This window comes from Aquarana catesbeiana, linkage group LG06 (genome assembly GCF_042186555.1).
Source record: "Aquarana catesbeiana isolate 2022-GZ linkage group LG06, ASM4218655v1, whole genome shotgun sequence".
Classification (NCBI taxonomy): domain Eukaryota; kingdom Metazoa; phylum Chordata; class Amphibia; order Anura; family Ranidae; genus Aquarana; species Aquarana catesbeiana.
The window spans coordinates 147,153,287-147,175,266 of NC_133329.1; the positions used below are offsets into that span (position 1 = coordinate 147,153,287).

Genomic DNA, 21,980 nt, shown 5'->3' on the forward strand with positions numbered 1-21,980 from the left:
CCCCAGAGAGCCTCCCCCTTGCATCAGAGTCCCCAGAGAGCCTCCCCACTTACATCAGGGTTTCCAGAGAGCCCCCCTTACATCACGGTCCCCAGAGAGCCCCCCTTACATCAGGGTCCCCAGAGAGCCCCCCCACTTACATCAGGGTCCCCAGAGAACCCCCCCTTACATCAGGGTACCCAGAGAGCTGCTCTTTACCTCAGAGTCCTTAGAGAGCACCTCCTTACCTCAGAGTCCCCAGAGAGCCCCTCCTTACCTCAAAGTCCCCAGAGAGCCGCTCCTTACATTCGGGTCACCAGAGAGAGGGAAGGCAGGGAGAGATGATGTCATCTCTCTGCTGCCCGCAGCTGCACAGTGAGAACGGAACAGCGGTGATGCAGGGCGGACGGTGAGAGATAATGTCATCTCTCTGCTATCTCACCCGCCTGTCTCTCCTGTGCTGCCTTGCCTGCTCTCTGGTGCTGCCCGCCGCACTCGTGGCACGGCTGCAGAGAGGCCACGACCACAGCTGTCTCTGAGAGACTCGGGGCTATGGGCCCCAGATTCGGGGCTATAGCCCCAAAAGCCACCCCCTAGCAACGCCCCTGCCACAAGCAATATATTTGATGCGGCCCACGGTGGTTAAGTAGCCACTGTAACATTAGCTGTTAAAAGTGCTGTCACAGCCCAGAAGGCTTTCTGCCCTCTTCCATGCCCTTCGTTATCATACTGCGGACGTAATGTCAACAGCAACCCTTTTCATGTGTGGGCTAGCACCTGCCTTTTGTTTTTCCTCAGCAGTTTTAGGAGTGTGTAGCCATGGTGTTAGTACTACTGACAACAATCCGCCAAATCACCCTGCTGCCAGACCCCCATATATCATAATGAGCAGTCATTTGCGTAGTTTTGTTGAGTTTATTGCGGGATACAACTTGGTTGGGGTAAAGGAAGATATGGGATGCCCATAGCACTTATTGAATTGTCATCACATTTGTAGAACATTGATTAGCAGCTTTAGCCCTGAAAATGATGCACTTCTAACATTCACAGTCTGTTCTCCTGCATATCTCCACTGCAGACTATTGCTCATCTTCCTCTTTTGCACTGACTCCTGCAGAGTATCCACAGACTGTTCTCCTGCATATATTCACTGCAGACTATTGCTCCTCTTGTACAAATCCTTTGCTGCAAAACTGTTAGATTCCTGTCTCATCACTTCTAGTAAGACAAAAAGGGATCACTCTGAATAACCCCAGTTTGCTGGCTGTACTTTGTTACTGTAATAAAGTCTATTGAATGGTGTTGCTTCAGCAAATCAATAAGCCAGAGGCATACAATACTTCTACCCGGTGGCTCAGTGGGTTTGGAAGCTACACAGTCTTTTGGATGGTATTACCAGAGTGCTTTACCAGGCCAGAGATACACGGTACCTCTCCCCGACGGCCTAACACACGGTAATAAGCAGACTACTGTTCCCAGCCAGTACATAACTGCAAATGCTGCGTTCCCTGGCCACAGCATTCTGCACTACTCTCAACAGTCCTCCTTTTCTTCTTCACTGACCTTCTCCAAAGTGCAAGTCCTGTGTTCCCCGGTCACAGCAGCTTGACACAAACTCCACGGTGAAGATCTTTATCCTGGAATACATCCTAGCAGCTCCTCCAGCCCTCCTCTGCGCTTGGCGCGCCCCCCATGTGGGGACGCCCTGCGGCAACTACCTAAAACTCCATTCTCCGTTTTCCTGCACCGTCAGAATCTGTCAGAATCCATGAACCTTACTGAGACAGAAGTACAGTAAAATCACACTTGTTTATTAATAAAAATAAAAATGTAAATAGAGTAAGCGTAGTCAAAGCATAGCCAGTGTCCAGTAACCGGATCGGGTAGTCAGCCAAGCCAGAGTTCAGTAACCAGATCAGGTAATCAGCCAGGCCAGAAGTCAGGGATCCAAGTAGAGGAACAGCAAGCAGGATAAGGAGCCAGAAGGGATGTCAGCAAAGCCAGTCTTTAAACAGGAACGCAGGAGATGGTTTCTTGTGATGTGGCCAAGGCGAAGGCAGGAATGAAGTGAGCTGGAGATCTTTAAGTAGGCGGGACTGAAGAGCATTTCCACAAAAGCTGGTTAACTGTGGAGAGAGATGAGAACTGGCAATTAGCTGACAGCTGTGAGGCCAGCTCAGAGAAGGAAGGGCTGAGCCAGCCCTGACAGAATGTACCGGGCAGCATGTGACCCCAGCTTTTATGGGAGGCCTGCCCCCTGCCAATACCGAATGGGAATTGGTCAGAGCTCCCCACATGAGCTGCCTGCCACTCAAACCTCAGGTCCAGCCCCGTTCCACAACAATCATCCTGAAAGCAGGGGAGGCTCCTCTAAATCAGAGCACAGGTGATCACACCCACCACTACACTAAACACTCCCAGCCTTAAACCAAAACAAACAGGCCCAAACTAAAGCACAGGCCCATCTAAATTTGCCAACACTGATATCTTAAACCCAGAAAAATCCTATTCTAGCACCTACCTAAAGGTAGAGGGTACTACAAGTGTTTAAGGTAAATATTAGTGATGCACCGATATATCGGCTGCCGAAAATGATCATCCCTAAAATAGGGTTATCGGCGTTTAGCCAACAGAAAAAAAAGGTGCCGATAATGGCATGCTGCGGCCCATTGAATTCAATGCAAAGTTGCATCCCATTGACTTTAATGCAAAATTGTGTACCATTGACTTCAATGCAAAGTTGCGTCCCATTGACTTTAATGCAAAATTGAGTCCTATTGACTTCAATGCAAAATCGTGTCCCAATGACATCAATGCAAAATCGCATCCCATTGACGTCAATGCAAAATCACCCCTTATTGACTTCAATGCAAAATTGCGTCCCATTGACTTCAATGCAAAATTGCATCACATTGACTTCAATGCAAAAATGCTCCCCTATTGAGTGCAATGCAAAATCGCATCCCATTGACTTCAATACAAAATCACATCCCATTGACTTCAATGCAAAAACACCCCTTATTGACTTCAATGCAAAATAGCGTCCCATTGACTTCAATGCAAAATCGCGTCCTATTGATTTCAATGCAAAACCTTCGTTAATTTACTGCAAAGGGAACTTTTTATCAACTGGACCAGAATCTTGTAAGGTTTTATTGCAAGGACTGTTGCTCTCTTTACAAAGTAGAAATTATTGCTTCTTTCTCTTTTAACCAATTCTGTTTTCCTGATGTTTGTGCAGAAAGCCTTTCTGAAAAGATTTCCTAAATGTATCTGTCTCACAATAAAAGGGAGCTTAGATAATTTGAATCACTAAAATCTGCTTTTGAATCTGAATGTTTCTTACTAGGCTTTTAGCGTGAGCCCCGAAGCTTCCAATGTTTCGGTGAGTTAATTTAGCCCTGGTTCACACTAAAAGTGACTTTGAAATTCTCCTACTTCACTTGAAGTAGCACGATTTCAAAGCCGCAGGTCAGTGCAATTTTAGGTGTGACTTGCCTGACATCTGTGCAACTTCATGCACAGATGTCTAAGCAAGTCACACCTGAAATCACAAAAAATAGTGCAGGAACTCTTTTTTCAAATCAGTGCGGTAACGCAAAGAATTGCACCGATTTGAACGGTTCCAGTGCTGACAATAGGGTTGCGACTTGTCATGCGATCTGGAACTGTCAAATCGCATGAAAAGTTGCACCAGTTTGAACGGGGGCTAATACCTGCTGCTAGCAGAGGGAATTGCAATTCGTTCGTCCGTCGATGTGTGCCACCTTTTGACGGTGTGGGTTGCAATTTGCAGAGCTTATTGCCTTGCTTGCAAAGCACAATTAATGCTTTTCTTGTCCTTTCTGATCTGCAATCTAAAACGTCCTGGTGAGGGGAAAAATAGAGGAACTGGTAATTCAGTCTCCATGTCCTATGTTTTCAATGATTTTTTTTTCCTCCTACGAGATCTAATTTTTTGCAGCATAATCAAAGCATATTGTTGAAAGACTTGTTAATATTCCGTCTGCCTTTTATCTTTTTAGGACGTGTTCCTAGTTTGCTTTTCAATTGTGTGCCCAGCTTCATATGAGAATGTCCGGGAAAAGGTAAACATGTTGTTTTTTTTTCCTGGGGTTTTCCACACTACAGGAATGTAAGGATGTTTTATATGGTAAAGGGTACATTGTCTTAAATGGAGATAGTTTGGAACCATAGACACCAGTGTTTGGCCTGCTTGCCTGACATCTGCCCTGACCTGGGTCATTTTGTTATTCCTAAACCAATTTGTCTATAAAAACAATAAGGAAGAACACTTTGCACTTTATTGAGAAAGTAAACCCTTGGATTGCGAGCATAATTCGTTCCAGAAACATGCTTGTAATCCAAAGCACTGGTATATCAAAGCAAATTTCCCCATAAGAAATAATGGAAACTCAAATGATTCGTTCCACAACCATTTATTCATAGGTCCTTCAGTTTATAGTCCATATAAAAAGATTATAGCAATGTGATAGGTTGTGTAACCATAAAATGTCCATCCACAAATGGAAGCCTCTACAAGGACATTAGAAGTAAAATCCAGCAGGAGCTACAGAGTATAAAAGAGAAGAGAGGCGCCTCTAAGTGTAGCAATATGTTGCTAAATGTTGTAACTTCATTAATGTAACCATATTGCTACACTTAGAGGCACCTCTCTTCTCTTTTATACTTAGTTGTGACATGACGCTACTTGTATATCAAGACATCCCTTGTATATCAAGTCAAAATGTATTTAGAAAATTTGCTTGTCTTGCAAAACGCTCTCAAACCAAGGTTTTACTGTACATATTTGCACATTAGTGCATCACAATATTTGTTTGTTTGTTTGTATGTATTGATTTATATACATATATAATTTCACTAATTTAAAGGTTTAATTTAGAGGGATTTCGGACCAGCACTGCTTTTTCTCTGCTCTCCCATAATTTTTTTGGTTCACCAAAAATTTAGTGGCTTGCGATCTGTTTCCTCATTGTGACTCAATGCATCCCATTTCCCAATTAAACCCTTGTGGCGCTGGTTTTTCTTTTTCAATAAGGAAGAAAGTTTGTTTTTTAGTTTTAGCTGTGGGTTGGAGGAACCTTACTAGATCTTTAATTTAATTATAACTTTATTCTGTGTATATTTTGTGTATTTTTAAATAGTGGTACACAGAAGTGCAACACCACTGCCCTGACACTCCTATCATCCTTGTGGGTACAAAACTTGATTTGAGAGATGATAAAGACACAATTGCAAAACTGAAAGTGGATAATCTTGCACCCATTACGTTTCCTCAAGGACTTACCATGGCAAAAGAAATTGGTATGTTGTGTGTTTTTTTTTTCTGTTGAAATATTTATAACGGGTGAAACAGGTTTTCCAGCATAGCAAAATAATGACTTGAGTTCATCCTAAATTTCATTCAGTTAAAGCGGAGCTCCGCCGAAATTTTTTTTTTTAAAAGTCAGCAGCTACAAATACTGCAGCTGCTGACTTTTAAAACATGGACACTTACCTGTCCAGGGCGCCCGCGATGTCGGCACCGAGGCCGAACCGTCTCTCGGTCCTCGGGTGCTGCCGCCTCCATCTTTGGTAAGGGAATCAGGAAGTGAAGGCTTGCGGCTTCACTTCCCGGTTCCCTACTGCGCATGCGCGAGTCGCGCAGCGCAATACGGATGGTCCCTGCTGTCTCTGGGACCCGTGTGTTTCCCAGCAGACAGCGGGGGGAACAGGAAGTGGCGTAAATAACCGCAGATTCTGCGGTTATCTATGCCAGAAGTGGGTACAGATACCTGTAATATACAGGTATCTGCACCCCCCTGAAAGGTGCCAACTGTGACACCGGAGGGGGGGAGGAATCCGATGAGTGGAAGTTCCACTTTTGGGTGGAACTCCACTTTAATTTGTCATGTAACATCAGGCCAGGAACAAGTTTTATAATTCCTCCTGTTAAAGCGGTTGTATACCTTTTTTTTAAACTTTTACCTACAGGTAAGCCTATAATAAGGCTTACCTGTAGGTAAAAAAAATCTCCTAAACCTGTAAGGTTTAGGAGATATTCCCCTTGCAATGAGCCACTGACTGCAGCGGTGCATGCGCACAGGGGATTCTCGGCTGAAAGCCCGGCAGCCGCCGGACTTTGCCGGAAAATAAGTCTCCCGCACGCATGCGCGGGAGTGACGACATCGCGGCTCCGGCCACTCACAGCGCCGGAGCCGCGATACCCGGAAGGCACGCCGAGGGGAAGTGTCAGCTCCCTCGGCGTGGACAGGGTGAGATGCCAGCGCCTCATTCTAAGGTAAGTATCTCATAATGAGCTAGTATGCAGTGCATACTAGCTCATTATGCCTTTTCCCTTACAGGTGTAGGGAAAAAAAAAAAAAAAAGTCAGCGGGTTTACTACCGCTTTAAAGAACTAACAGAGCCAGCTTTTGGCTTCCTTAAGTTCAGCATGACAGTCTTCTGTAAATATTCAGATTTCATATGTGGCTTGGTGCTTTAACTAGTTTGCCTCCTCAGGCATGTCTGGTACATGGCTGCACTTTTTTCAATTTTTATCGGTTTGCTCTGGGCTTTATTATAAGGCCTCATGCACACTGGACGTTATAAAAACGCCAGTAGCTTTGCAGTGAGTTTTTCAACTTTTTTCAACGTATTTGCAATACCGTTTTTACACGTTAGCATTTTAGCGTGTTTTTTTTTTTGAAGAAAAAAATGATTATTTTTTTTTTTCAATGGATCAAAAACATTAAAAAACACTGGTGAGCGACGTTTTTGAGCGTTTATCAGCGTTAGAGCGTTTTTACAGCTAAAAAACGTCTCTCAGAACTCACTAGTTTTGGGTTTTTTTACTGCTGCATAGACACATAGGATAAAGAAAAAAGGAGGGCGTACCAACCTAGTGCATTACCAATATAAAAGTTTTATTAAAAATATAAAAGCAATGGTACTACTCACAAACGAGCATAAGTAAAGGCTTTTCTTAACAGTAGAACTGCATCCCTTGGCAACTGCAGACAAGACCTGATGACAGGAGGTATCCGATGGCTGAACGGCTGACGCGTTTCGGGGCGTACCCCTTTCTTCAGAGCCTAGGCGGGCAGTGGCTCCTTTCTCCTGTGTGCCCCAATATATGCATCCATATGTCCACGCCCCAGGTGACCACTACCCAACTAAGCCACGCCCATCTACATGAGGTGGCTCCACCCAGAGGGACAGAACTATTTACATTCGCAAAAAACCCTCACTGTTGATCACCTAATAAAAAGTGTCCAACAGGCAACCGATTAGCCATACAGATATTAAACCAAACCAAACTAAAAAGTATATTGTGAATGGCAAAAAACATAGGTTACTGAGTGCACATTGCGCTAGCTGCGATCTAACACCATCCTCTAATATAGGTGATCTATATGCATGTCCATATCCATGGGCCCTTCATAACCTATAATTCGCTCATGGATGCACGTGCACACCTAGGCTTCTATAGTGAGGACACCGCTCCCTCTAGTAGCCTGAATGGGGAATAATAAAATTTAAAAAATTATATTTAAAAATGTATAATAAAAAAAAAAAAATTATATTAAAAAATGAATTTGGCCTATAAGTGCAACCATGAGATTACACTAATGGTCATTATCTGGATGGCCTAACACATGGATACCCACATGGAACCCACAGGGAAAGCACAGTGGGTGAGGCCCCCCGCCAAAAAAAATCAAGGGAAATACCAATATAATCAATATATATCTAAATACTTAGAAGGCTCATCAAAATTAATAATAAAAAAAAACAATTAGCTATATCAACACCAGAATCAACCATGACACCAGAAGCAACCATGCTACACCAAATAGAGAGGAGAAGATGTATCGGCATTCTATAAGCTTAAACACCTTTTGGAAAGTGAAATGACTCAATGGTGGGATATCATATTGTTACAAAAATATTTAAGATCCCAAGAGGTTTGAGAATAAATAAGTTATACAATTTTCTAGATGAGGATATAGCCCAGGAATGGGTTAGGGAAATGCGGCTATTCAATAGGTCTTGTTTAGAAATGATTATTAGACAAAGGGAGAGAAATTTGTCAAACATCAAGTTAGACATTGCAAATATACAGGAAGAACTAGCTGCGTATACAGACCTAGAAGCCTTTGTGGTGTGGGATACCAGGATAAACGATCAAACAACAGAGTTTGAGGCAGATCTGATTGTTAGGAAAGCAGGGACGTTTGAGAGAGATAGGCAGGATTATCTATCAGGATGTGAGTTCATTTGGAAGAGAGATAAAAATCTTTCACTCCCAGTGGATGAAGAAGAGAAGACGTGAATTTGGTCCTTCCAGGGGGACAAGGACTTTAGAAACCAGAAAACAACCAATATTTACCCTAAAGGAGGGGCCCCTTTCACACGAGGCGGACTCCGCTTCCACAGTCCGTTGATCTCCGCTGAGCCGGCGGATGACAGGTCCCTCTCTGCTCACTGAGCGGGGAGGGGCTTGTCAGGCGCCGCTGCCGCCTATGGAGGGATTGGATGAAAACGGACAGCATGTCACCCGATCCGATCCGCCAGTGATGAACCTGGACGTAGGGCCATCCGTCTGCTTTTAGCGGATCGGACCGGGTCAGATGTCAGCGGACATGTCTCCGCTGACATCCGTCGCTCCATAGGCTAACATGGAGCGCCCGTTCAGGTCCGCCATCAAAACTGACAGGCGGACCTGAACGGTCCGATCGTGTGAAAGGGGCCGAATAGAGATAAAAATAGGAAAGGAAATAAACATTGGTATAAAAATAAGAACAGGAAAACTGATGGTCGGTTGAATAATGAGCTTTTTAGATCAAGTGTTCATAAAGATTTCCCTCCCCTCCGTGTACAAAGGGACACACCAGTAGAACCAAATGGTGAAGATATATGTGACCAAGGAGAACAGAAAATTAGAGACCCTTCAAGTCAGGATGATGGTAACAATGAAAATGAAAATCAATTACCACAGAAGGTGATGCCATTACAAGAAGCACCAATTGATCCCGTGACGGTGACACATTCAAATCCTAATATATTGGAGAAACAGCAGGAGTCCCTCCTAAGACTGAGATCAAATAACCCAATGGGACTGGGGAAAATTGGCACCAATACCAGAGCTGCGAAATCAAAGGATGAGCATTCTTTTTTTGGGAAAGGAGCTGCGGTAAGGATGAAACCCGCAGCACAGAAAAGCATAGTGTTCAGACCTACCTCCCCCCCGAACACCAGGAGACAAAGAAATCAATGAGAAGAGGGCGAAGGGGAGGGAAGAAATACAAAAAGAGATCAGGAGCACTAGAAGGTCACTCAACTATAAAAATATTTAATCTCTCACAATGTGTTTTTTCTGATAAGGAACTCAAGTTGCTTAGAAGAGGTCTCAATTATGCCCCGGAAAGCCTCCCCAACCTCTTTGAATTGTTTATTGATCTCAATAATTTCATGAGGAACCTCACTATAAAGTGCCATTTTAGGCTAAAGGAAATTAATGGGGCAGTCAGTAAGAACTCGGAGGTTATCATCTCGACTCCTGGGGAGGACCCTCTGGACAAAGGTACGCTGGAGATCTTGGAAGAGCTATATGCAGAAGGAAGTCTAGAGTTCACTGACGAGACCCCCCCTGGCATTCGAGAAAGCAACTATGAGCACAAACTTTAGACCAAAATCAAGTTTTTACCCCATTGCAATAAGTGTAATTTTATACCCACCTTCCATGAATTTGTGATGAGTGAATTCAGGAAAATATGTGGGGATAAAGGACATAAATATAATAAGGGCCATGAGGTAGGCATTGAGGCCCCCCTGAGCAGCCTGAAGAAAAATTCGGAAATTGTAATTAGAAAAGTGGACAAAGGTAGAGGTCTGGTCATACAAGACAAGGACCAGTACCTAGAGGAAGCGTTCAGATTGATTGATGATACTAACACATATGAGAGGCTTCTATGGGACCCTACTGTGAGCTATAATGATGACCTTAAAAAAACTTTTGGACAGGGCACTATCAAGTCAGGTCCTGACCAAAAGTGAGCACCAATGTCTATACTCTAAACATCCAGTGGTCCCTCATTTTTTACCATATACCCAAGGTGCATAAGGACATGAAAAAAACCCCGGGTAGACCCATTATTGCTGGAATTGACAGTTTGACTAGTAACCTTGGAAGCTAAATTGATCACTTTTTGCAAGATCTAGTAACAAACCTGCCATTGTATATAAAAGATTTGGGCCATGCCTTAGAGATTCTAACTGCATACAAATGGGAGAAAGGATATAGATGGCTATCGCTCGATGTAACATCTTTGTACATGTCCATCCAGCATGAGTTTGGCCTTAGAGCTGTAGAGTACTACTTGGCAGAAGCACACCTGTTTAGCCCGAAGCAGGCCCAATTTATATATGAGTGTATAGAGTTCACCTTGACCCATAATTACTTTTCATTCATGGACAGTTTTTATAGGCAGGTGAGGGGCACAGCCATGGGGGCTAGGTTCGCTCCCAGTAATGCTAATTTATTCATGGGGTACTTGGAGATGGAATACATCTGGGCCAATAACCCCTTTGGGAGGATCCTAATACTGTACTCATGGTACATAGATGATGTCCTTATCATCTGGAATGGGACCGATGAAGAGCTAGAAGGATTTCTGGCGCATTGTGCAGGAAACCCCTTTTGGAATTTCGTTCACGCATGTAGTGGATGAAAAGTCCTTAGTGTTTCTAGATCTTGAACTGAGGGCCGAGGAGAATAGAGTAATCCATTCAAGAACTCATTTCAAGCTGAGCACAGGCAATTCCTACCTGCATGACCGCAGCCACCATCATCTCAGGTGGATCAAGTGATGTTCCTTTTGGCCAGTTGGGGGAAGTAAAATAAAAATAATGATGATGATAAATGTTATTGGCCGATTTTAACCAAAGGAGGGGCGGTAAAATAGCTAGAACTAAGTACACACGTACAGCCAACTTACTTTCACTTACGATTTGCTAGCAGAGAGAGACACACACACTGAATCATTTCAGAAGACAGTCCATCTTAGCTGGTCCGTTTGTCAGAGAACCTGAATTATTTAGCAAATAAGCATAAGCATAGCAGCAGAACAATAGTGCAGCAAGCTACAGTTCAACTTAACTTTTTCATAATAATCTGCTCCTATTGTGTTAGTGTTGTGAACTTGATAGTGATACTGGGTTTGCTAGTGTTGTGATAGCCCCAGAGGATGCCCGTGTCGTGGGGGGGGGGGATTTATTATTATAGATTCTATAATTTAATGCCATATTAATATCTGACACAACGTCAGATGCCGCGCCCGCCATTGCACTTGGAGATTGAGAAACGAATGTGAAAGTTGGCTGACTGTTGGGGTAGAGTAGACCATTCAACACGAATGATGAAGATTCGACAAAGCAACGAAAAACATACAAATGTCAAATCTTTGGCTTATGGTGCCTGTCGAAAGTTCTAAGAAGATTCGACGGAGCAGCTAAACTGTACGACGCTGCAATCGTACATTTCCGGTCAAATGCACCTGCCCATAGGGTATAGAAAAATTCTAATGTTGGTTGACTAGTAAAATAATGAATAAATATAATTATTACTAGTCATACAACATTAGAATTCTACTACAGCTACCTTGTAGGCGGAAAATTCGACCGGAAATGTACGATTGCGGCGTCGTACAGTTTAGCTGCTCCGTCGAATCTTCTTTGAACATTCGACAGACACCATAAGTCTTCAATGACAGATTCGACCTTAATTAATTTGGATTTTCAGACGAATGCAATTTTTAAAGGAAAACGACATGAATAAAAACGAATTTCAGGAGTAACTAAATAAAACATTTTTTCGGACGAAAACTAAATTCCGAAACAAAATATTTCAGTGTGCACATGTCTAATGAGGATGGTGATGAAGAAAGAGAAAAAACAACAAAGTATGATAAAAATGAACCATCACAAGTAAGGTTCTGTATCAGATTCAACAAGGTCCCAATAATACAGAAAATCTTTAAGAAAAATTGGAAGATCCTGAAGACATGCCTTTCGTCCCATCCCAATCTAGTGTTTAGGAGACCAAAAGATCTAAAAAGCATTATTGCTCCGAGTAGAGTAAAGAAGAGCAAGAATGGAGGGCTGAACAATCTCTGGACTACCATTTTTGACCAGAAGGGTAGCTATAGATGTGGGAATGGGAACTGTGTACACATGTGCCACAGGAAAAAAGATGTAATTGGGGTAGACGGGAGGAGCCATAAGATAAAGCAGTTTATTAACTGCGGTACCCCATATGTCATATATGGTCTACTTTGCCCATGTGGCCTCATGTACATTGGTCGTACCTCCCGACCAATGAGGATGAGGATGAATAAGCATAGAAGCAGTATTTCGACAGAGAAGGACAAATGCTCTGTACCCAGACACTTTAAGGAGGTCCACGATAGCAATATCAATGGCCTTAGAGTGTTTGGAATCACAGGACCCCATAGCAAAATGTTGTGCAAACCCCCCCCCACAAAAAATGAACTAATGCCATTGAACAACATATTACCACACTCACATATATTAAGAGCTTTAAAGTGCTGGTGTCAGTGCTCCCTTATCTCAGTGCTGTTGTCAGAGTTTCCTTATCTCAGTGCTGTTGTCAGTGTTCCCTTATCTCAGTGCTGGTGTCAGTACTCTCTTATCTCAGTGCTGGTGTCAGTGCTTGCTTATCTCAGTGCTGGTGTCAGTGCTTGCTTATCTCAGTGCTGGTGTCAGTGCCCTCTTATCTCAGTGCTGGTGTGAGTGCTCTCTTATCTCGGTGCTCTCTTATCTTGGTGCTGGTGTCGGTGCTCTCTATCTCAGTGCTGGTGTCGGTGCTCTCTCTCGGTGCTGGTGTCGGTGCTCTCTATCTCGGTGCTAGTGTCAGTGAGGGAGGTAGCAGCGGAGAAGCCAATCAGCTGGCAGTGCCAGCGCAGGATGCAGAGCACCCGGCCCACCAAGGCAGAGGATCAGCCCTTGACTGGGACCTCCCAACCCCCCCCAGTGGAGTCCTGCATAGGCAGGGGTAAGGGCTGGGTGGAGGGAGGGGTCAGGGGCTGTCAATCACAGGTGGACACACTAGGACACTGGCACAGGACTGAGCTGTCCTTACTGTTAGTGACACATGATCAGGAGGAATGGAGTGGGGGGGATGGGGCAGGGGTGGATATAAAGACCAGTCTCTGGCTGTGGCTGAGGGATGCTGCAGGAACATGGATGGGGGGGCCTCTCAAAAAAAAAAAAAAAATGTTGTTGGTCGCTGGCTGCAGAAAAGGTTGTGGCATGGTGGTAGCTTTGCCTCTCCCTGCAGGTGGAGCCCTTAATCCCCCCCCTCCCGCACTGATTAACAGCCCCAGAGAGGGGCAGCCCAGACACCTCTTCTCTCCTACCTTCCCTTCGGTCAGATCGGCTCCATACAGCGCTCGTGAGGCCTCCTCCGCGGTGCCTTCCTCTCCTCGTCAGCCAGATGCCTCCTCCGGGGTGTGCAGAAACTGCCGCTCCGCTGAGCACTCCAGTGGTGGGGGGGTGATGGCGGGGCGCGATCTGTGTCTCCCGAGGAGAGAGAATTATGCTCACTGCTCAGGCTGCTGGAATCTCCTCCCATTCTCCTCCTCAAGAGAACACAGCGCTGGCCCCGCCTCCTCCCCAAGACAGCCACACTCCGACCCCTCTCTCCACTGCTTGGAGCTCACAGGCAACCCGCTGCTGGCCGGAACTTAACGTCGCGCCCATGGCGACATTTTTCAGCAGAGGCGGCTCTTCAATTAGCCTAATTGCCGAATTAGAGAGCCGCCTCTGCCGGGCCCTACACGGCTGCGGGCCCCATAGGGCACGCGTGGGTTGCCATGATGGTAGTTCCGCCACTGTTTGGAATAGAAACCATATCAAAACGATCTTGATAGTGGCAAGAAGTACCAGATTGTATGTAGGAGAGAGGCTTTTTGGATTTTCACTTTGGGGACCTTGGCCTCGCACGGTCTTAATGAAGAAATTGAGTTGCACAATATAGTGTGATTCGGGCAGGGCCAGTGGGGATTCCAACGATATGGAGATCCAGTCCCTCTCTCCTCCTCTTGGCGTTGCCACCTTGTTTGGTCAGAGTGCATGGGCCCCGCCCCTCTGGGACATGTTTGTTATCCCCTATGGGTTGGGCCCAGACACCGGGCCACACCTGTATATGGTGGTCGTTTGGGGTGCTGTCTATATAAGAGGACCTATGGGATTAGTTTCAACAGTGTAGCTATTGGTTTAGACAGGATTTAGGAATTGTTTAGGGCTTGGATAGGGAAGGGGGATTGTTCTAGGTAGACTGCTAATTTATGTCTCTCTAACAATGTAATATTCCTGTATGAATCATTCACTGAATTCAGGCGGTAAATGGGCTATCTGCAGATTCATGGCACTTCGGGGGACGACGTCTATATTGATGGTATATGTGTTTGTAGAAGTCCCCCTGATGTGCAATTATCATTTAACATTTCTTTTTACTAATCCATTTGAGCGTGGTTTAGCTCTATGAATCTGATGTTCAGTGGGATGGCGCAATTGGGCCTTGGCAGCATTAGTTTTGCTGTTTTGTCTTTGTATAATATATATATATATATATATATATATATATATATATATATATATATATATATATAAAATATATATAAATGACTTCCATATGCTTTTATATGTTTAGGCAATGAGGTATTTTATTACTTATGAATAGTACAACAATATGATGTAATACATTTTATTTATTGATATAGCTAATTGTTTTTTTTTATTATTATTATTAATTTTGATGAGCCTTCTAGGTATTTAGATATATATTGATTATATTGGTATTGTCCTTGATTTTTTTTTGGGGGGGGCCTCACCCACTGTGCTTTCCCTGTGGGCTCCATATGTGTATCCATTTGTTAGGCCATCCGGATAATGACCATTAGTGCAATCTCATGGTTGCACTTATAGGCCAAATTCATTTTTTAATATAATTTTTTAAAATGTAATTATTCCCCATTTAGGCCACTAGAGAGAGTGGTGTCCTCACTATAGAAGCCTAGGTGCGCGCGTGCATCCATGAGCGAATTATAGGAGATGAAGGGCGGGAGTGTGGCTCTCTGCAAACACACCCGCACTTCTGGGCCACTCCCCTTGTTCAGATGTGCACACAGGAACAGAAGTGACGCCAGACAAGCCGGAAGTGCGGATTGGAACGCAGACGCCACCACTCTTCCTTGTTGTGTGATGGCGTGCATTCCAACAGGCGCTGTAGGAGAGTGTGGGACCCTGAAGTTGTATGGAATAGACAGCAGCGACTGCCTGAAAACCCCCCCCGCACAGGGCCATGGAGAAAGATAGATATGAGGGTAGGTTTTGGCCTGACCTTTTCCTTTCTGGGGGAACCGGGTTGCCAATGGATATGGACATGCATATAGATCACCTATATGGGTGGTGGTGAGGGTGGTGTTAGATCGCTGCTAGCGCAATGTGCACTCAGTAACCTAAGTTTTTTGCCATTCACAATATACTTTTTGGTTTGGTTTAATATCTGTATGGCTAATCGGTTTGCCTGTTGGCCACCTTTTATTAGGTGATCAACAGTGAGGGTTTTGCTAATGTAAATAGTTCTGTCCCTCTGGGTGGAGCCAGCTCATGTAGATGGGCGTGGCTTAGTTGGGTAGTGGTCACCTGGGGCGTGGACATATGGATGCATATATTGGGGCACACAAGAGAGAAGAATCACTGACCGCCTAAGCTCTGAAGAAAGGGGTACGCCCCCAAAACGCGTCAGCTGTTCAGCCGTCTGGGGTACCATCGGATACCTCCTGTCATTAGGTCTTGTCTGCAGTTGCCAAGGGATGTAGTTCGCCTGTTAAGAAAAGCCTTTACTTATGCTCGTTTGTGAGTAGTACCATTGCTTTTATATTTTTAATGAAACTTTTATATTGGTATTGCACTAGGTCGGTGCGCCCTCCTTTTTTCTCTTTAGTTGTATGAATACCCATAGTTCTGAGGAGGGCTGCAAGATTCTAGACTTTGCCTTAAACCCAAGAGTGGATCATACCACCCGCGTATAGCAAAACACAAGTGCAGGAGATTATTGTTTTGTGGACACATAGGATAACATGATGGAGAGTATAATGACTGTAGAAAAAAACATCTACAGTCAAAAACAGCTGTTGTAAAACGTCAAAAAACATCCAGTGTGCATGAGGCCTAAAAGTGATTTGGGGGGCTATGGAGCCACCCAATCACTATTAACAACTGGCAGGTGCTGGCCCTAAGTGATGGTAAAAAGTTAAAGTAGAATTAAAGGCAAAACTTTTTCATTTTGGAAAGAGTAACTGTCCAGTTTGTGGGTTTTTTCCTCCCCTTCACTTCCTGTCCCATAGCCAAAACGGCTATCCCCCTAAAGCAGGGGTGTCCAAACTATGGCCCTCCAGTTGTTCAGGAACTACAATTCCCATCATGCCTAGTAATGTCTGTGAATTTCAGAGTTTTACAATGCTTCATGGGAAGGGTAGTTCTGCAACAGCTGGAGGGCCGTAGTTTGGACACCCCTGCCCTAAAGTAAGTGAAACCCAGGGTGTCGCCAGAACAAGTGTCCCTATTGGAGGATTCCCCCATTACTGTTCTGGTGTCAACCCAAAATATGGGATTTTCATGTACTTTCACTTTCATTAATTTAGTTACACATTAACTGCTTCCAGACCACCCACCGCACATTTATTTTGGCAGGGCGGCCCGGCTGAGTGAAACATTTTGATGAAAAATGGATATACAGAGGTTAAGTACAGTGCTGCGCTAAAAATGACAAACAGCAGCCAACACACCCGTAGACTCAGGATCAAACTAACAATAAAAGTTCAAAAGTGTGGCGCTAAAATTTACGTGAAAAAATGAACGTATAATATTTCAAATAAAAATACAGTGACTACAAAGCAGGTATTTCGGTATGAGCCATAAAAATACTGCGTGAATATACAAATTAGTGAATGAAAAGGTAACACTCAATATACATGTGTTGAACCAAGTGTAAAAAAACAAGTGTTAAATGTAAAGTCCAAATAAGTGAACAAACACAAGCAAAAAGTCTGTGACAATGGTGAAAAAAATGATGATGGTAAACAGGTATCTCCTGAGCATGCAGGGGGATGGTTCCGAGCCGGCAACCTGGTGAGTAAATAAACCGTAGAGAAACCGGAAGTGCACAGAGGATTGAAATCGGTGCCAGGAACATCACCAGAAAGCAAGGAGGCTTACCAGAAGATGTGGCCTGAAATGGCGTATGCCATACAGGTCAAAAAGGCTTGATGACCAACAAGTCTAGGCAAATAATCTGGCCAGATCTCATCACACAGAGAGGGAAGGGATCAGCACGGCTTCCTCAGCGAGTGTGCACTTCCGGTTTCTCTACGGTTTATTTACTCACCAGGTTGCCGGCTCGGAACCATCCCCCTGCATGCTCAGGAGATACCTGTTTACCATCATCATTTTTTTCACCATTGTCACAGACTTTTTGCTTGTGTTTGTTCACTTATTTGGACTTTACATTTAACACTTGTTTTTTTACACTTGGTTCAATACATGTATATTGAGTGTTACCTTTTCATTCACTAATTTGTATATTCACGCAGTATTTTTCTGGCTCATACCGAAATACCTGCTTTGTAGTCACTGTGTTTTTATTTGAAATATTATACATTCATTTTTTCACGTAAATTTTAGCGCCACACTTTTGAATTTTTATTGAGTGAAACAATTTACCCGTACGTTGTTCCTTTCTTGCGTGTCTGGGGCACACGCGCATGCTGCCAGCGACCTGCTCCCGCTGTGATTGGACACAGCAGGAGCCAATCAGCAGACGTGATGTCCGCCGGGACCCACTGATCGTTGACAGGAGAAGCAGAACAGCGGTCTGCCTATGTAAATAAGGCAGACCGCCGTTCTGTCAGATAAAAAAATAGAGATCTTGTGTTTCTGCTAAGCAGAAACACGGATCTCTGTTTTCCTCCAGTTAACCCATCCCCAACACAGTTAGAAATAATTCCCAGCAGCACAGCTAACCCTTTGATTGCCCCTGATGTTAACCCCTTCCCTGCCAGTGTCATTAGTACACTGAGAGTGCATTTTTGTAGCACTGATCACTGTATTAGTGTCACTGGTCCCCAAAAAGTGTCACTTAGTGTCCGATTTGTCCACCGCAATGTTGTAGTCCTGCTAAAAATAGCTTATCGCCGCCATTACTAGTAAACATAAAAATAAAAATGCATAAAAATATCCCACAGTTTGTAGATAACTTTTGTGCAAACAAATATATATACGCTTATTGGGATTTTTTGTACCAAAACATTTTTTAAATTTTTTTATTGGATGTGTTTAATAGCAGAAAGTAAAAATTTTTTTTTTTTTTCAAAATTGACGGTCACCAGAGGTGATCAAATACCACCAAAAGAAAGCTCTATTTGTGGGGAAAAAAAGGACATAAATTTTGTTTGGGTACAGCGTGGCACGACCGCGCAATTGTCAGTTAAAGCGATGCAGTGCCGTATCGCAAAAAATGGCCTGGTCTTAAGGGGGTGAAACCTTCCTAGGCTGAAGTGGTTAAGTAAAACAAAATAGTGTAAAGAAAAAATATAATCTAATAAAAGAAAAATCCCTATCCCCACCCCCACACATGGCAATGAATGGCAATTGTTCCATAGACATGTGCAGAACGAAAAAAAAAATTGCTTTGTTTCGATTCATTATTTACATAAATTTCTTTAGTTAAATTCGTTTAACCCATTTAATTCATTTTCGGAATTCGTTTAATGTATATGATTCAAATCCATTCGAATTTTCGAAATTCAAATTCGAATATTTTTCGATTTGAATAGTTTTCAAATTCAAATAGTTTTCGAATAGTTTTCGAATTCAAATAGTTTTCCCATTTTCAAAGAGAATAAAACAGAATAGAAAAAGGGAATGTAATAGAAAAAAAAAAAAAAGAAGAATAGAATAGAGAATAATATAACAGAAAATAAAAGAATATAGAATGGAATAGAATAGAAACAAATAGAATAAAAAAAAAATAGAATACAATAGAAAATATAACCATGCAAAAAACCATGCATGAAAATATAACAATGCAAGCCACATATCCAATACCCCTCCCCCTCTGGCAACCACCGCAATCCACTCAGTTTAATTTCTATCCCCCTGCTTCCTCAAAGCACCCCACCAATCTCATGTGCCCTTTGGAACGCCCGCTCCATCTGTAACAAGCTAACATCTGTACATGACCTCTTCATCTCTCATGGCTTGAACATACTCGCCATAACAGAAACCTGGCTGCAAAATTTTGACTCAGCTTCTCCTGCTGCCCTCTCCCATGGTGGTCTCCATTGGACTCACTCCTCCAGACCCAACAGACAGAAAGGAGGTGGAGTTGGCTTCCTTCTGTCCCCACAAAGCATCTTCCAAGTCCTTACTGTCCCTCCCTCTCTATCCCTCTCTTCTTTCGAGATGCACTGTATTCGTCTGTTTTCTCCCATTTCTCTGAGGATTGCGGCAATTTATAGGCCTCCAGGACCATTATCACGCTTCATTGATGACTTTGCTGCTTGGCTACCCTACTTTCTCTCCTCTGAAATACCCACCATTATTCTTGGTGACTTTAACATTCCTGTCAATGTTAACAGCCCAACTACAGCTAAACTTCTCAACTTAACCTCATCTTTTGACCTAACCCAATGGACACATACTTCCACTCACTCCAATGGTAATACCCTTGACCTTGTATTCTCCCATCTCTGCAACCCTGGCAACCTCACCAACACCCCCTTTCCTCTATCTGATCACAACCTCATTACTTTCACTGTATCCTTGCCTCCAACCACCCATCCCTCCAAGCAGCAAACAATTACTTGTAGAAACCTTCGCCACTTTAACCCTTCTCTTCTCTATTCTGCTACTGACCACCTATATGACATAATCTCTCCCCTGTCCTGTCCTGACGTGGCCACTTCTGTCTACAACAGTTCACTCTCATCATCACTAGATGCACTTGCTCCTCTAACCACACGCAGAATTAGGCCCCGACCGTTACAACCCTGGCAAACTGACAACACTAGAAATCTCAAGAGACATTGCCGTGCTCTTGAACGACTGTGGCGTAAAACCAAATGCCTGCAAGACTTCACCCTATATAAATCTGCCCTTCTAAAATACAATTCATGCCTCCATGCTGCCAAACAAGCCTACTTTGTCTCTCTTATTAATTCCTTGTCATCCAGTCCCCGTCGGCTCTTCTCAACCTTTAACTCTCTGCTTCGTCCACCACCCCCTCTACCCACTAACTCACTCACTGCCCAAGAGATTGCCAATCACTTTAAAGACAAGATCGATGCAATTCGTGAGGACATCTCCACTGTGCGTACGTCTTCCCCACCCATCATACCTTGCCCAGCAGCACATTCAACACTCTCCTCTTTTGAATTGGCTACTACGGAAGAGGTTACAAAAATTTTCTCGGATGCCCACCTAACCAATTGTCCCTTGGATCCTGTTCCCTCACAACTACTACGGTCACCCTCTTCTTCTATCCTATGCTCCCTCACCCACATCTTCAATCTCTCCCTTTCTAGTGGCATTTTCCCCTCCCCTCTAAAACATGCACAGATCACTCCCATTCTTAAAAAGCCCTCACTGGACCCTACCGACCTGAACAACTTAAGACCCATCTCATTATTCCCATTCACCTCTAAACTTCTAGAACGCTTAGTCTACAACCGTCTTAGCTCCTACCTCAATGAAAATAACCTTCTTGACCCCTTACAGTCTGGCTTTCGCTCGCAGCACTCCACGGAAACTACCTTACTAAAACTCACTAACGATTTACTAACTGCTAAAACCAACAGCCAGTACTCCATACTCCTACTACTTGACCTCTCTGCGGCCTTTGATACTGTTGACCACCCGCTCCTTCTCAATAAACTACATTCCCTTGGCCTCCGAGATTCTGCTCTATCTTGGTTCTCTGGCTATTTATCACAGCGCTCCTTCAGTGTCATCTACAAGTCTGTCTCCTCCTCTCCATTGCCCCTTTCTGTGGGGGTCCCCCAAGGCTCGGTTCTTGGACCCCTTCTCTTCTCTATCTACACCTCCTCCCTTGGTCACTTAATAACTGCCCACGGCTTCCAATACCACTTATACGCTGATGACACCCAAATCTATCTGTCTACTCCTCACCTCACTCCTTCAGTCTCCTCTCGCATTACTAACTTACTAACTGACATATCCGCATGGATGTCGCACCACTTCCTTAAACTAAATCTCTCTAAAACTGAGCTATTAATATTCCCCCCCGCCCATGCCCCCCTCCATGACTTTTCCATCAAAATCAACAATGCAACCATCAGTCCCTCCCCTCACGCCAGGGTACTAGGTGTAATCCTAGACTCTGACTTGTCATTTCAGCCTCAAATCCAATAGCTGTCAAAAGTTTGTAGAATTCACCTCCGTAACATCTCTAAAATTCGCCCTTTTTTAACAAATGAAACCACCAAGCTCCTCATTCACTCCCTTGTTATCTCTCGCCTTGACTATTGCAACTCCCTTCTCATTGGCTTACCGCTCCATAGGCTATCCCCTCTTCAGTCTATCATGAATGCTGCTGCCAGACTTATCCACCTTACCAACCGCTCAGTGTCTGCCAACCCTCTACTTCAATCCCTACACTGGCTCCCAATCACCCAGCGAATTAAATTCAAAATTCTAACCACAACATACAAAGCCATTCACAACTCTGCCCCAAGCTACATCACTAATCTTGTCTCCAAATATCGCCCAAATCGACCTCTCCGCTCTTCTCAAGACCTCCTGCTTTCAAGCTCTCTCATCTCCTCCTCCCATGCTCGTCTCCAGGATTTCTCCAGAGCCTCTCCCATCTTCTGGAACTCGCTACCTCCATCTATCCG

General features: G+C 43.9%; 1 protein-coding gene across 1 annotated transcript in view; it reads left to right on the forward strand.

Moving 5' to 3' along the window:
- Window positions 1-21,980, forward strand: part of LOC141101733 (ras-related C3 botulinum toxin substrate 1-like) — an 86,593-nt gene that overhangs the window by 24,621 nt on the left and 39,992 nt on the right. The window contains exons 4-5 of the mRNA XM_073591027.1: window positions 4,005-4,067; window positions 5,145-5,304. Of these exons, the coding sequence (XP_073447128.1) occupies window positions 4,005-4,067; window positions 5,145-5,304 (223 nt within the window). The remainder of the gene's footprint in view (window positions 1-4,004; window positions 4,068-5,144; window positions 5,305-21,980) is intronic.